This window comes from Pelodiscus sinensis, chromosome 2, assembly GCF_049634645.1.
Source record: "Pelodiscus sinensis isolate JC-2024 chromosome 2, ASM4963464v1, whole genome shotgun sequence".
NCBI classification, from domain to species: Eukaryota; Metazoa; Chordata; order Testudines; family Trionychidae; genus Pelodiscus; species Pelodiscus sinensis.
Genome location: NC_134712.1, coordinates 226,826,829 through 226,843,472, shown reverse-complemented (window position 1 = coordinate 226,843,472; position 16,644 = coordinate 226,826,829). Strand labels below are relative to the sequence as shown.

At 41.8% G+C, this 16,644-nt stretch overlaps 1 protein-coding gene across 10 annotated transcripts in view; it reads left to right on the top strand.

Moving 5' to 3' along the window:
* Positions 1–16,644, top strand: part of ODAD2 (outer dynein arm docking complex subunit 2) — a 240,845-nt gene that overhangs the window by 81,251 nt on the left and 142,950 nt on the right. For all 10 annotated transcript variants that reach the window (XM_075922571.1, XM_075922574.1, XM_075922569.1 and 7 more), the window contains 5 exons: positions 9,726–9,872; positions 10,298–10,507; positions 10,675–10,911; positions 12,920–13,030; positions 15,187–15,341. In XM_075922571.1, coding sequence (XP_075778686.1) covers positions 9,726–9,872; positions 10,298–10,507; positions 10,675–10,911; positions 12,920–13,030; positions 15,187–15,341 — 860 coding nt within the window. The remainder of the gene's footprint in view (positions 1–9,725; positions 9,873–10,297; positions 10,508–10,674; positions 10,912–12,919; positions 13,031–15,186; positions 15,342–16,644) is intronic.

Genomic DNA, 16,644 nt, shown 5'->3' with positions numbered 1-16,644 from the left:
GAACAATTTGTTGCCCACTAATCAGTCAGGAAGTACTTGAATTGTTCCTGCTTGGCTGGAGCACCCAGGTCCCTTTAAATGGCCCAGGCGTCTGAGCAATTGCCCCCCTTGCCTTTCCTGAGCACAGGAGGGATTCGGTGCCTTGGGAAGAAGGGAAGGAGGAATAGGGGCCTACCTCCTTCTGCCCCCTCTTACTGCTCAGCATCCATCCCTGCTGCACTGCTCTCCTACAGGCACTGTGCATGGCCCCAGTTTCCAGCCTCAGTCTTAGCCCCACCCAGACCTTCCTCCAGGAAGCAGTCTCTTGTCCGCAGGGCCAGAATGCCCTTTTGGATGATACACTTTAGCCAAATACAAATTATTGGCTTATGTTATGTTTAATGTAAAATGTAATGGCTTATGTTATGTTTAATGGCTTTAATGTTATGTAGAGGAGGTCAGATCAGATGACCTAGCGTTCCCTTCAGGATTTAAACTCTATCAATCTAGGGCTAGGACGGGAAAGGTAATACAGCCACAGTCTGTATTACAAATCTATAGTCCTCTGTAATTCAGAACCCCTTTTGAGATATGCACAAAGGACATCAGAAGATACCAGCAACAAAATAAGCCCTAATGCCATTGAATGGTCTGGGGGAAGGTCTCTGGGTCCCCATTGCTGGCAGAGGCCTCAATGTTGATCTGTTTGGGTACTGAGGAATCTGCAGTGATGGTGCACAAGCCCCATGGACTGCCCTCAATATAACAATTGTGGAGAAATCTGTACAAAGAAAACCTCACAGAGATGCCCTTGTCATTATGATGCTCCCATCAGTTCTCTCACAGAAGGCACAATCAGGCCCAAATTTATATATGCTGGTCATACTATATTCCAATATAGTTGGCTTTGTATACATTTTAAGTTTTTAATAATATTTTCTTGTACATTGTCGAATTCTAAAAATTATTCCATTTAAACACTGTAAAAAGTAAAAACAAAGTAAAGATAAACTTTGAAGTGGATTTTATTTTAAATTAAGGGTTTTTGTGTGGCTATTTTTATGGTTTTGTAATTCTCAGCTGTGTGACATGTGCCTTAGTATGAACTTAAGCACTCTATTTACAACACTGGCGTTGGTTAGAAAATGCTTTATTAGCACAACACACTTCCTATTTTAGAATTTGTTTTATTTTCATCTAATTTGTGGATACTTATACTGAATCATTATATGAGAGAGACGTATTTTAAATAAAATCTGCATTTAATCTAAAGCCTTAAACTTGATTGTTGAAGTGCCAGCAAAATTCAGTTTGCATCCAACACATGAGATTTCAAAGGATATAACAATGTGATTTTGTGTAAATTTAATGGGGAGCTAACTATTTCCATGTTTGTTAAAATCTATGCTGTATGACTTACTGTAATGATATCTACAAGAAAGAGAAATAATTATTGTGGCCACCAGAAGTATTAATTATGATGTAGAACTAATGTTTTGGGCCATATGAAAATATTTTATTGTGGTTTTGCTTAAAAAATGTATATTAAGCTGTGTAAGCAGTTTACAAGCAGAAAAACAAAATGCATTTATAGTTTTCATATTTTGTTTTGTTTTATTTAATAAGGGAGAATAAAAAGTGTTGGGTTTTTAGATACTTAGAGCTTATCAAATATAGAATCATAGAACCATAGAGCTGGAAGAGACCTCAGAAGGTCATCAAGTCCAGCCCCCTGCTCTAGGCAGGACCAATCCCAACTAAATCAACCTGGCCAGGGCTTTGTCAAGACGAGACTTAAACACCTCTAGGGATAGAGACTCCACTACCTCCCTAGGTAACTTATTCCAGTGCTTCACTACCCTCCTAGTGAAATAGTTTTTCCTAATATCCAACCTGGACCTCTCCCACCTCAACTTGAGGCCATTGCTCCTTGTTCTGCCATCTGTCACTACTGAGAACAGCCTTTCTCCAAACTCTTTGGAACCTCCCTTCAGGAAGTTGAAGGCTGCTATCAAATCCCCCCTCACTCTTCGCTTCTGAAGACTAAACACACCCAACTCCCTCAGCCTCTCCTCATAGGTCATTTGCTCCAGCCCCCTAATCATTTTGGTTGCCCTCCGCTGGACCCTCTCCAATACATCCACATCCTTTTTGTAGTGGGGGGCCCAGAACTGGACACAATACTCCAGATGTGGCCTCACCAGAGCTGAATAAAGGGGAATAATGACATCTCTGGATCTGCTGGCAATGCTCCTCTTAATGCAACCTAATATGTCATTAGCCTTCTTGGCTACAAGGGCACACTGTTGACTCATATCCAGCTTCTCATCCACTGTAATCCCCAGATCCTTTTCTGCAGTACTACTACTTAAATGGTTGGTCCCCAGCTTGTAACAATGCTTGGGATTCTTCCGTCCCAAGTGCAGGACTCTGCACTTGTCCTTGTTGACCCTCATCAGATTTCTTGTGGCTCAATCCTCCAATTTGTCTAAGTCACTCTGGACCCTATCTCTGCCCTCAAGCTTATCTTCCTGTCCCCCTAGCTTAGTGTCATCCGCAAACTTGCTGAGGGTGCAATCCATCCCCTCATCCAGGTCATTAATAAAGATATTGAACAAAACCGGTCCTAGAACTGAACCTTGGGGCACTCTTCTAGAAACCGATCGCCATCCTGACATCGAGCCATTGATCACTACCCGCTGGTCCCATCCTTCTAGCCATCTTTCTATCCATCTTACCGGCCATTTATCCAATCCACATTCCCTTAATTTGCTGGCAAGAATATTGTGGGAGACCGTATCAAAAGCCTTGCTAAAGTCAAGGTATATCACATCCACTGACGTTCCCATGTCCACAGAGCCAGTTACCTCTTCATGGAAGCTAATCAGATTGGTCAGGCACAACTTTCCCTTTGTGAATCCATGCTGACTATTCCTCATCACTTTCCTCTCGTCCAAGTGCCTCAAAATGGATTCCTTAAGGATCCCTTCCGTGATTTTTCCAGGAACTGAGGTAAGACTGACCGGCCTATAGTTCTCTGGATCGTCCTTCTTTCCTTTTTTGAAGATGGGCACTACATTTGCCTTTTTCCAATCATCCAGGATTTCTCCTGACCTCCACAACTTTTCAATGATAATGGCCAAAGGCTCCTCAATGACATTTGCCAACTCCCTCAGTACCCTCGGATGCATTAAATCCGGACACATGGATTTGTGTACGTTTAGCTTTTCTAAATAGTTCCTAACCTGTTCTTTCCCCACCAAGGGCTGTCCATCTTCATCCCATCTTGTGTCACTTAGCGCATTAGTCCAGGAGCCCACCTTGTCTGTGAATACAGAGGCAAAGAAAGCATTGGGTACTTCAGCTTTCCCCACATCATCTGTCACTAGGTTACCTCCTTCATCCAGTAGGGGCCGCACACCCTCTCTGATCACCTTCTTGTTAACATGCCTGTAGAAACCTTTTTTGTTATCCTTCGTATCCTTAGCCAGTCGCAATTCCATTTGCATTTGCCTTCCTGATAACCCTTTGGCATTCTTGGGCTATACATTTAAACCCCTCCCTGGTCATTTGTCCAAGTTTCCACTTTTTGTAAGCTTCCTTTTTGTGCTTAAGTTCACCAAGGATTTCCCCTATAAGCCAATCCGGTCTCCTACCATGTTTGTCTCTCTTGCTACGCATCGGGATGGGTATGTCATCTATTATATATGTAATACATAAGCATAATATGAATTATTTCATGGTGGATCAAAGTCTAATTACAGTTTAGTAAGTGTGTTCCTTAAAGGAAAAGATATCACTTGAGTTACATCTAGACTGCAGGCTTCTTGTGCAAGAAGCTTTTTGAGCAAGCGATCTTCCACAAAAAGTTCTTGTGCAAGAGCGTGTCCACACTACAAAAGTGCATCGCAAAAGCGATGTGCTTTTGCATAAGAGAGTGTCCAGACTGCATGGACGCACTCTCACAAGAAAGACTGGTTGTTTTTAAAGTTTTTCCTGTTAACATTTTTTTCCTCCTCCTCTCCCCCCTTCCCTCCTTCCCTTATTTATTCTTGGTTATGGACTTCCAACATTCTGGTCATCTGAAGAAGTGGGCTGTGCCCACGAAAGATCATGATACCATCTACGTGTTTTGTTAGTCTTTAAAGTGAAACTAAACTATTTGTTGTTTTCTAATATTTAAAGTTAGGCGTGAACTTAATTACCTTGTGGAATCAGGACCATAGTGATGATTAAACAGACTTATTTTTAAATTATGAGGTGGGTGAGGTTGTTTCCTCGAAAAGCAAATTTTGGGATGCCCCTATAATAATCTGCCAATTGCCCCCTTAGTCTTTACTTTCTGAGGTATAAATTCCTGGGGTTATTAAGGAAACACTAAAGAACCAGTATCAGCTGTGTTAGTCTGAATCTGCAAAAGTGACGAGGAGTCCTGTGGCACCTTATAGACTAACTGAAGTGTAGGAACATAAGCTTTCGTGGGCAAAGACCCACTTCGTCAGATGCATGTAGTGGAAATTTCCAGAGGCAGGTATAAATATGCAGGCCAGGATCAGGCTGGAGATGACGAGGTGGATCCAATCCAGGAGGATGAGGCCCACTTCCAGCAGCTGATCTGGAGGTGTGAATTCCAAGAGAGCAGAAGCTGCTTTTGTAGTTAGCGAGCCATTCACAGTCTTTGTTTAATCCAGAGTTGATTGTGTCAAACTTAAAGATGAACTGTAGCTCTGCAGTTTCTCTTAGAAGTCTGGTCCTGACGTTTTTTTTGCTGCAGGATGGCTACTTTTAGATCTGCAATTGTGTGTCCAGGAAGATTGAAGTGTTCCCCTACAGGTTTTTGTATGTTGCCATTCCTAATATCTGATTTGTGTCCATTGATTCTTTTAAGTAAGGACTGTCCAGTTTGGCCGATGTATATAGCAGTGGGGCATTGTTGGCACATGATGGCATATATTATGTTGGTAGATGTGCAGGAGAATGTACCAGTGACCGTATGGCTGATCTGGTTAGGTCCTGTGATGGTGTTGCTGGTGTATATATGTGGGCAGAGTTGGCACCAAGGTTTGTTGCATGGATTGGTTCCTGAGTTCGAGTTATTATGGTGCAGTGTGTAGTTGCTGGTGAGAATATGCTTCAGGTTGGTGGGTTGTCTGTGGGCAAGGACCGGCCTACCTCCCAAGGCCTGTGAAAGCGAGGGATCATTGTCCAGGATGGGTTGTAGATCACTAATGATGCGTTGGAGAGGTTTTATCTGGGGACTGTAGGTGATGGCCAGTGGTGTTCTGTTGGTTTCTTTCTTGGGCTTGTCCCGTAGCAGGAGGCTTCTGGGTACACGTCTGGCTCTGTTGATCTTCCTCCTCACTTCCTCGTGTGGGTATCGCAGTTTACAGAATGCTTGTTGAAGGTCTTGTAGGTGTAGGTCTCTGTCTGAGGGGTTGGGGCATATGCAGTTGTACCTCAGTGCTTGGCTGTAAACAATGGATCGTGTGGTGTGTCCGGGATGGAAACTGGAGGCATGCAGGTAAGTATAGCGGTCGGTAGGTTTTCGGTAAAGGGTGGTATTGATATGACCGTCACTTATTTGTATCGTGGTGTCCAGGAAATGGACCTCCCATGTAGATTGGTCCATGCTGAGGTTGATGGTGGGGTGGAAGCTGTTGAAATCATGGTGAAATTCTTCCAGAGTCTCCTTCCCATGGGTCCAGATGATGAAGATGTCATCGATGTAGCGTAGGTAGAGAAGGGGTGTAAGTGGACAAGAGCTGAGGAAGCGTTGTTCCAGGTCAGCCATAAAAATGTTGGCGTATTGTGGGGCCATGCGGGTGCCCATAGCAGTGCCACTGGTCTGGAGGTATATGTTGTCACCAAATCTGAAATAGTTGTGTGTGAGGATAAATTCACAGAATTCAGCCACCAGTTGTGCTGTGGCATCATCAGGAATACTGTTCCTGACAGCTTGTACTCCATCTGCATGTGGGATGTTTGTGTAGAGAGCCTCTACATCCATGGTGGCTAGGATGGTGTTTTCTGGAAGATCACCTATGCATTGTAGTTTTCTCAGGAAATCCGTAGTGTCACGAAGGTAACTGGGAGTGCTGGTGGCGTAGGGTCTGAGCAGAGAGTCCACATAGCCAGACAGTCCTTCAGTGAGAGTGCCAATGCCCGAGATGATGGGGCATCCGGGATTTCCAGGTTTGTGGATCTTGGGTAATAGATAGAACAACCCTGGTCGGGGCTCTAAGGGTATGTCGATTTGTTCCTGTGTTTGTTTAGGGAGTGTCCTGAGCAGATGGTGCAGTTTCTTAGTGTATTCCTTAGTGGGATCTGAGGAAAGAGGCCTGTAGAATTTGGTATTGGAGAGTTGTCTGGCAGCCTCCTTTAGATAGTCAGACCTGTTCATGATGACAACAGCACCTCCTTTGTCAGCCTCTTTGATTATAATGTCAGAGTTGTTCTGGAGGCTGTGGATGGCATTGCGTTCTGCACGACTGAGGTTACCATCAAGCGATGCTGTTTTTCCACAATTTCTGCCTGTGCACGTCGGCAGAAGTATTCTATGTAGAGGTCCAGACTGTCATTTCGGCCCTCAGGAGGAGTCCATGTGGAGTTCTTCTTGTGCTGTTGGTGGGAAGGTATCTGTGTGTCAGTGCACTGTTCAGTGTTGTGTTGGAAGTATTCCTTGAGACGGAGATGGCGAAAGTAGGCTTCCAGATCACCACAGAACTGAATCATGCTAGTGGGGGTGGCGGGGCAAAAAGAGAGTCCCCGAGATAGAACAGATTCTTCTGCTGAGCTGAGTGTGTAGTTGGAGAGATTGACGATATTGCTGGGTGAGTTAGGGGTACTACTGTTGTGGCCCCATGTGGCAGGTAGGATTTTAGACAGCTTACAGTCCTTTTACCTCTGTAGAGAAGTGAAGTGTGTATGTAGATCTCCTGTCTTATTTTAGTAAAGTCCACTTGTGCAGAAGGTTGGTGTTTTATGAGAGACTCCAGATTGGAGAGCTCATTTTTTATGTTTTCCTGTTTGCTGTACAGGATGCTGATCAGTTGGTTCCTCAGTTTTTTGGATAGTATATGGCATAATCTCTCACTGTAGTCTGTGCAGTACGTAGATAGCAATGGATTTTTCACCTTCAGTCCATTTGGTATAATGTCCATCCGTTTGCATTTGGAGAGAAAGATGATATCTGTTTGTACTTGTGCAAGTTTCTTCATGAGGTTGATAGATTTCCACTCCATACGGCTAAATGCAGTGCCTTGCATGGTGTCAAGTATCAGAGGGGTAGCCGTGTTAGTCTGAATCTGCAAAAGTGACGAGGAGTCCTGTGGCACCTTATAGTTCCTAATACAGTTTAATCTAAAAACTCTAAACAAGGCACAATATCCCTCACACCAATTCCTTATTGCAAATTAAGGAGCATTCAAATTATAATAGCATATAGTAGAAATTATTCTGAGTGTAGTACTTTGTTACAAGTGGTCCGTTTATAATTAATCACTGACAGCACTTCTTAAACTATACTTTAAGTTTTATGTAGATAAAATACAATTAAAGTACACACAAACATTCCAAGCATACACGTTAAATACTATGCCAAACTTTATTAAAAATTATACCAACAATTGGTAAGCATACTTGGTATTGGGTTTATAGTGGTGCCTGGATACCCAGTACAAACTCAGAAGGTGCCCCAGTGCCCCGACCATGGCCCTGCCTCTTCCCCATTTGTGGCCCCACCCCTTGCTCCACCAAAGTCCCCATCCACCACTTGCTCCTCCCCTCTCCCTTCCTCTCCTTGATCTCTGCACACTCCTCTCTGCCACTCCTCACAATGCAAGCAGCATGTAGGGTTTCCAGGAGAAGAGACCAAGTCGAAGTGGAGCCATGGTGCAGAGCACCAGAAGAGTGAGGGGCAGGTCCACAAAAAATTAATACAGCCGTAATTTAGTTTATATTTCCATTGATATCCATTTAAAATCTCTGCTACTGCTTTGTAAATCTTTAATCACTATTGCTGTTCAGCTGCTGTTTAGTCAGCTTTTCTCTGCTTCAGTTTTCTTCTTTCTCTGCACCAGCTTTTCTGATTTCTTTCCAACAGCTTTCTCTTTTCTGGCTTACAGTTTCCATCTTCTCCCAATTGAAAATCTCTCACTCTCTAATCCAGATCTTCTTCAAATCTGCTTTCTGTTAGCTAGCCTTTTATGTGGCACTCTAACATGTTCCTGATATACCTCTCTAAAAAGCAATTACTGCAGTCGCATATACCTAGCATTAATCATTGTGATCATCTAGTTTGACCTCTGATAAAACACAGGCCATGCAACTTCCCTAAATTAATTATTGCTTCCACCTAATAGAACAGAGTATATATTTTAGAAAAACATCCAATCTTGATTTTAAAATTTCCAGTGATGGAGAGTATACAAAAAATGTTAATAAATCGTTCCAATGGTTAATTACCCTCTCTTAAAGGATGTGCCTTATGTCTAGTCTGAATTTGTCTAGCTTCAAATTTCAGCCATTAGATTTTGTTCTATCTTTGTCTACTAGATTGAAGAGCCTTCTATTATCAAATTTTTGCTCTCCATAATAGGCACTGACTGCTAGATTGTGATCAAATCACTCCTTAACCTTCTCTTTAATAAACTAAATAGACTGAACTTCTGGACATATAATTTTTAATTCTTTAATGATTCTTATGGCTCTTCTCTGAATCCTCTTCAGTTTATCAAGAGTGTAGAGTGTACACCAGAACTGGATATGATATTCCAGTAATGGAAGCACCAGTGACCTATCCAGAGATAAAATAACCCCCCTATTCCTACTCAGTATTCCCCTGCATATACATTGAAGGATTTTTTTTTAACCAGAGCATTCCAGTCTAAGCTCTTGTTAAGCTGATTATCTATCCTGATCCCTCAGACTTTTGGGAAACCACCATTCTTTGGCCTAGATACACGACCTTACATTTGACCTTATTTAAGCACACATTATCTGATTGCACCCATCTTACCAAGCAGTCCAGATTGTTCTATATTAGTGAACCGTTCTTCTCTTCTACTGGGGAAATACTTAAAAATACTGTCCTTTTCATTATTTACCACTTCCTCAATTTTTGTGTCATTCACACTCTATTAGTAATAATTTTATGTTTTCTTTATGGGTATGTCTAATTTGAACTAATTCGAACTAGGGAGACTAATGAGGGTGACCAAAATTGCTAATGAAGCGTGGGATTTAAATTTCCCGCACTTGATTAGCATATTCCCGGTCGGTCGCCATTTTGGAAACTGACTGATCCGAAGTAACTGCCCGCGTTTACATGTGGCAGAGTAGCGGGATTCCAAGATAAACCTCTTAGTTCGAATTAACTGTTAAACCTCATTCCACGAGGAGTAACAGTTAATTCGAACTAAGGGGTTTATCTCGGAATCCCGCTTCTCTGCTGTGTGTAGATGCGAGCAGTTACTTCGGGCTAGTCAGTTTCCAAAATGGCAACTGGCCGGGAATATGCTAATCAAGCGTGGGATATTTAAATCCCACGCTTCATTAGAAATTTCGATCACTCTCATTAGCCTACCTAATTTGAACTAGGGGGCTGGTGTAGATGTACCCCATGTCTCTGAAACAAATGATAAATGGTATAGAGCCAAGAACTGATACACAGGGTCAATTTCAGTATGTTTATGTAATAATAAGGCTGTATTTTACCTGTAGCTATAATAATTTTTGTATTATTTTAGGGAGGTAACCAGACAGCTACAGTAATTGCATTATGTTCAATGAGAGATTTTAACTTGGCTCAAGAAACTTGTCAACTGGCCATCAGAGATGTTGGAGGTCTTGAAGTGCTAATTAATTTACTTGATACAGAAGATATTAAATGCAAAGTAAGTAAAATTGCCTGCATAAATTGAAGTGGGTATATACTGCGTAAGGACTGTATCATAGGACAAGTGTTAGAATGGAATCCAGAGGAAAAGGGGACGTCCCAAACAAACATGGCGACAAAGTTTCTTGGATGAAGTAAAAGTAGCTGGCTTAATGTGGGATCAGATCAAGACTATCACTAAGGATCACAAGAGATGGAGAATGACTGTAGAGGCCCTATGCTCCATTAGGACCCCCAAGGACAAATAAATATACTGGCTAAGAAGAATGCTCCCCCTCAATATATTGTGTAAAGAAGTGTTGTTTAATGGTTCTATATAAAAGAGAGAATATGTTAAATAATCCATTATTTTAAATGATTGTTCGCTGAAATGATTATATATTCTTAAATAATGCTTCATATTTAATGTCATCTTCTGTTTAGATTGGCTCTTTAAAAATCCTGAAGGAAATTAGTCAGAATTCACAGATCAGACGTACAATTGCTGATTTCGGGGGCTTACAAATTATGGTAAAAATACTAGACTCCCCAGATAAGGATCTGAAATGTTTGGCAGCTGAAACAATTGCTAATGTTGCCAGATTTAAACGAGCACGAAGGACAGTAAGACAGCATGGAGGAATCAATAGACTAGTAAGTAGATACTAAAATCAGCACATTTACTGTATTTGTATTTTTTCCACTTGATAAGTCATTTGTAAATCAGGTAAAAATATTTGTTGAGCCTCATTAAAATGCAGTATAATAACATTCTTCCTGATTACCATTAAATACACTACAACTTTTTTGTTTTTTGTCAGGTTGGGCTACTGGACTGTGTTCCAATGGGATCAGCCAATCTAACTCCACATCAGGAAAAAGATATTGAAGTAGCACGCTGTGGGGCTTTGGCACTCTGGAGCTGTAGCAAAAGCACCAAAAATAAGGAAGCAATTCGTAGGGCTGGGGGCATTCCACTGCTGGCTCAGTTGCTGAAGTCCCCACATGCAAACATGTTAACACCTGTGGTGGGGACATTACAAGAGTGTGCATCTGAGGTAAGCTGTATAACCAGTTAGACTATTTGTGCACTCACAGCAGCATGTAGAGTGCAAGCGTTACATGTGCAGCAACATACCAAAATGAAAGGCTATGGCAGTGCGGACAGATTCTGTCAGAGGTAGGATGATCACATCTCCCAAAAGAAAAAACAGGATGATATTTGGGACTAGCCTGAGGTCCCCTCCCCCACACAGGGCTGACCATGCTCTTTACCCCCCTTAGTTTATGCCACTCATGCCTTGGCCCACACGAAGCTGGCCCAAGCCACTAGACTGTATGTGGCCAGTTTTCTGAAAACTAGACACTCAGGAGAGACAGAACCTTCCCCTTCCCTATTGCTTTACTTTCTCCCCCTTGCTCCACCTCCCCATTCTGAATCAGCTGGGCTTCTGCTCTAGTGCTAGGTCAGGAGCCTGCTTGCCCACGAGATGCAGATAGAAGACTGCCCTAGCTGAGCAGGGGCTGATATGAATTGACAACCCAGCACCTCTTCCCTTCACTCTCTCTTATGGTAATGGGATTTTTTGGCATCTGGTCAGTACATGTGACCAAACACTATTTCAGTTCCTTTTCAACAGGATTTTCTGGTTGAAAACTAGACAGCTGGCAACCTTAAGCCAGCCCAAACTGCTCAACCCCCTCCATCCCACATATTCAGGATTTGTTTGTCGTGAGCCCTTCTCTCCTTTTGCCCAGGTCTGGTTTCCCCCCCACACACACATGTTCCACCACACCTCACTTTTTTGTTGTAGCCAAAATAGGACATTTGATCACACTAGACCGGGGGGTTACAGCAGGAAAAAGTATTGGTCCTGTGCCTCTCTGTCACTGCTATTTACACCTCCTGGGTATGTGCAGTGTAAACACACCCACACTTTACCACTAACCTTTTTAAACTGATGGATTGGACTATGATTTAAAATAAATCAAACTGGGTAACTTGCCCATTGAAAGAATGCACTCGGATTCCTTCTATGCCATTAAGTAGTATGGTCCCATTGAAGAGCAACAGACCAAGGAGAGTACATATTGTGTGTGTGTCTTACAGAAGACTAGGCAGGCTGGCTTAAGGTATGACATCCAGTTTTGCAAAATGCATACCTGGATTTGGCTTACCTTACGATGAGCTGCTGCAGTGTCTACACTACAGGAGGCCGACAGGAGCATACAAGCCCATTGGCTTCCCTTTCTTCTTGCAGAATGAGGAGTACAGGATGCTGGCAGGGGCTGACCTCAGTGTTCAATTTGGGGGTCTACACTAGATCCACTAATTTGAATGCTAAGATCAAGGGGGGGGAGGGGGACAAATTAAGAAACATCCCTGAAAAAAGCTATCCCTCAGCCACATTTCAAATTCCTGTTCCACAGCACGAAAGCACTAGATCTTTTCAAAGAAAAGGTCACAAGAATATTTTAGCATGGGCAAAACAGCATTTTTTCCTTTAGCCTTGCTCTTGAGAATAGCTGAATCACTGGTTGAAATTTTTAAAAAAGCCAGAGGCCTCTTGCATCTAAACAATTAAAGTCTGGCAAAGTTATAAGCAACTGAAAACGGGCTTATTATGGCAAATTTCACAATAGTTAGGGCAACCAGCCTGACTTACAAGTAGGGAAATAAGTGTCCCTATTCTTATGCAATTTTGTTACATAAAAATGATGAGGAAGAGAGCCTTGAAAAATATTTAATGCAAACAAGAATAAGCTATTTTAAAGTAAATCTTTTTAATATCTATTTAATTCCATGCACAATGGAAGTTTGACAACATGTATTTATGACACACAGTGACAGAGATTAAGACCATAATCCTGCAGAGCACCATGACTAACTTTGAACACATCAGTTGTCTCTTTCAGGACAAGGCAATGGGGCAACTCATATGCTTAAAGCTAGTCTCATGCACAAATCTTTGCAGGATTAGGAGTTACACTAATAGTGAAGTAGTTTTAGCATAATGTCATTTGTTTACTGATATATGTAACTAAAAATTTACCTTGCATTTATAGGCTAGTTACAGACTGGCAATCAAGACAGAGAAGATGATTGAGAATCTTGTGAAAAATCTGAGTAGTGAAAATGAAGAACTTCAGATGCATTGTGCCAGTGCTATCTTTAAGGTAAATGTGTAATTTTAATTATCAGATCATTTAACACAAGCGTTTCTGTTTGTTTTCATACGGTGCACACGATAAAGTTATCTTATTCAGTTTGGACCTCCCTGGTCCTGCACCCTCCAGACCTGGATGAGGGATTTTGCCAAACCAAGAGAGGTCATATCTGGCTCTCCTGCTACCCACTCCTCCCAGCTCTGGACCAGCTGCCAGTCTCCTGGCCAGCTCCCCCTTGCTGCCAGTCTCACTGCCCTGCCAGTTCTCCCATCTCCTTCCCTGCAATGCTGGGAAGCCCAGCTCCCTATGCACTGGGCTCTCAGCCCTGCGGGGCAGCCCTGCTGTGGAGTGCTGAGCTCCTGGCCCCACCGAGCAACCCCACTGTGGGGCACTGGGCTCCTGGCCCCACCAGGCAGCCTCACTGGTTATGCCTGGCTGCCTAGTTGTGGCGCACTGGGCAGCCCAGCAGCGAGGAGCCCAGCCGCCAGCCTGGATGTTGCCAGACCAGGGAGTCCTGGATTACAAAGGTTCACCTGTATTTGTGGTATCATAAAGTTCTACATGAAGAAAATATGCCTGGTTGTGTGATTTAAATTTTATATTTTTTCTATTGTACATCTAAAGAGATTTATCCATAATGTAATTATTAAAAAGCTTCAGAGAGGTAGCCAAGTTAGTCTGTAACAGGAAAAACTTAAAAAAACAACAAATAGTCTGGTAGCACTTTAAAGACTAACCTTCTACATGTTTTGTTAGTCTTTAAAGTGCTACCAGACTATTTATTGTAATTATTAAAGTTATTTTATCCCTAAAAACAATCCTAGCATGCTGATGTGTCAATTCTTTCTGACAGAAGAAGAAACCTAAAAAAAATATGTTTTTAGTATATCCCTAAAAATACCTTCACACTTTTATACTCTGTGATGCCGCTTATAGTTCTCGAACATTTGAGATTATGATTTCATGACCTATTTGCATTTCAAAATTGTCATTGTGTAAAATAGTTGGATCATCTAACAGCTGGCTATTATATTGTAATATTAAGTAGGATTGTGACATAGTAGGAAACTAAGACCCAAATTCTGTAACTGGTTCAGTATGTGTTGACCCCTATGCTCCTGTACAGCTCCCTGAGATCAATGGAGGTATGTGTGAGTGCTGGTGTAAGTCTGCAGAGCTAGTTGCAATTTTGAAGGCAAAACAGATGTATCTTAATAATATCTGTGTAGTGTTATCTCCAGGTTTTATGAATATCAGATACAAAACCATCAACCAGAAACCGAGTCCTCAGTATTGGTGAATTCAGTGAGAATTGTGTGTGTTCAATGCCCTGTATGATCAGATTGCTGGAAAGCGAGATAGTCGTAGCATTGTGCTAGCAATATTGTATTTATGCCTGAGAAGTTAATTTTCATTCTACGATTCTATTTTATAGAATAGTTTATATCTTTCCTGATAATTATTTTCCGGGGTGAAAGATTTTCTATTTGTCTTAAGATCAGTATTAATTTTGGGGAAAGAGTAAATTAAAAAATACCCATTTATCATTTCTGAAAATTTTTCATATTTTAAGCCTAAAATGGTTTAATAGTTTAGAATTAAAATTTCAAACTTTGCCTATACTGTAATAAAAATGTGTGATATGTATTAATGAGGAATACATGCTTTTAAGTATGAAACATTGATGAATGAAAAATAGCATCTCTTCAATGTTTTATTTTTGTTTCACAATTTAAGGGCCGATTTTTTAGAAATGAAAGTGTGAAATCCACAAAAATGTACATAACAATGTGCATCCATTATCACACATACAGTAGTTCACTGCACTAGTTTTTTGAGTGCACATATACCCATTTGCAATTTGTACAGTTATGTTAATTGCATGCATGTTTTCTGTGTATGTGTTTTGTGCAAGGACCTGTGACTTTTTTTTCTGAGCATTTCTCTGAACAGTGCTCTGTTGTTATGTACAGTTCTTTACCCTCATCTTTGTATTAATTTTAAACATGATTTAAATTAGAAAATATATTTTGAAAATATTTTAGTAAATAAAGTAATTATACAAAGTTCTCTATCAGTTCGTAGCAGTCACCTGGTAATACACTAGACTTCCTGGGGCATTGTTTTATACATTTTAAATATTGTATATTTGATTTGCTGTTTAGTGTGCAGAAGATGAGGAGACACGTGACCTAGTTAGGCATCATGGAGGCCTACAACCACTTGCTAGTCTGCTCAATAACTCTGAAAATAAAGAACTATTAGCAGCAGTGACAGGAGCAATCTGGAAGTGTGCAATCAGCAGAGAAAATGTGACAAAGTATGGGTAACAGTTTGATTTTATTAAATATATGTATTTATTGGTATTTTTCAATTTTATGAGCTCATTTTGTCTTAAAAATGGGTGCATAGTAACAACAAAAAAGCAATCTTTATTTGCCTCCATATTCTGTCTGGTGTTGGCCCAACTGCAACCATCTAGACAGGTTATTATTATTTATAGCTGTGATTTTCAAACTACGGGTCGTGAATCAGTACTGGGTCTCATTGCTGCAAGGGGATCAGGTGACTGTGGAAGTGCTAAGACAGGCTACCTGCCTGTCCTGGCTGCAAATTGTGCAGCAGGCCTAGCTCCTAGATGTGGGGGGAAGAGAGCACATAGACCTCCATGCACTGCCCCTGTCCTGAGCACTACTCCATACTCCTATTAGCTGGGAACTGCTGCTGGCTGCTTCTGGGGCACAGCATGGTCTGTGGTGCTAGGAGAGGCAGGAAGCCTGCGTTAGTACTAAGGATGTTAGACTAGTTGACTATCTGATACGCATTTGCTTATCAGATAGTTTTTTGACTAGTCACCTAGTCCAGGGGTTCCCAAACTTTTTGACATGGGGACCAGTAAATCCATTCATGAACTTTTGGAGGACCTGTAACGTCCATTGCATATATGCATATTCATTAATCAAATGATGAATATTCAAATACGTTGTTTCTGGTCCTCCCAAAACCCCCAGTGCCAGCTTTAGCAAAGCTTTTGATATGGTCACCCACAATATTCTTGCCAGCAAGTTAAGGAATATGGATTGGATAAATGGACTGTAAGACAGACAGAAAGCTGGTTAGACCAGGGTTTCCCAAAGTTTTTACTTAGTTGGAACCCTTTTTTTCAGTACTGTTTTTTGCAACCCGAAAATATAAACACACAAAACAAACTGAGAAAATACCAGACATATAACATATCTGGTATTTTCTCATTAGGTAAGTTTTATTATTACTAGCTGTATCAGTTTGTAGTTTCGAATTGCCTGGCTGGTAAATGTGCTCAGGCTGCACGAGTGTGTCTATCAGCCAGACAGTTCACAACTACTCAAGGGTGTGTGTGGGGGGACAATAGAATCCCCGGGCCAAACTAACTCGTGCTTTGTGGGGGGGGGGGGAGAGCGCCCCGAGATCTATATATGGCCGGGTCAGTCCCACTCCCCACAGGCTGATTCATTCCTCCCGCCTGCTCCCCCACTGCGCCTCTGGCCAGCCCCACTTCCTCCAACCCCCTCCCGGGCAGCCAGTTCTCCCCCGCTTCTCCTCCCAATCTCCCTTGGCCAGCCTCACTGCCCGCGTCCAGCCCT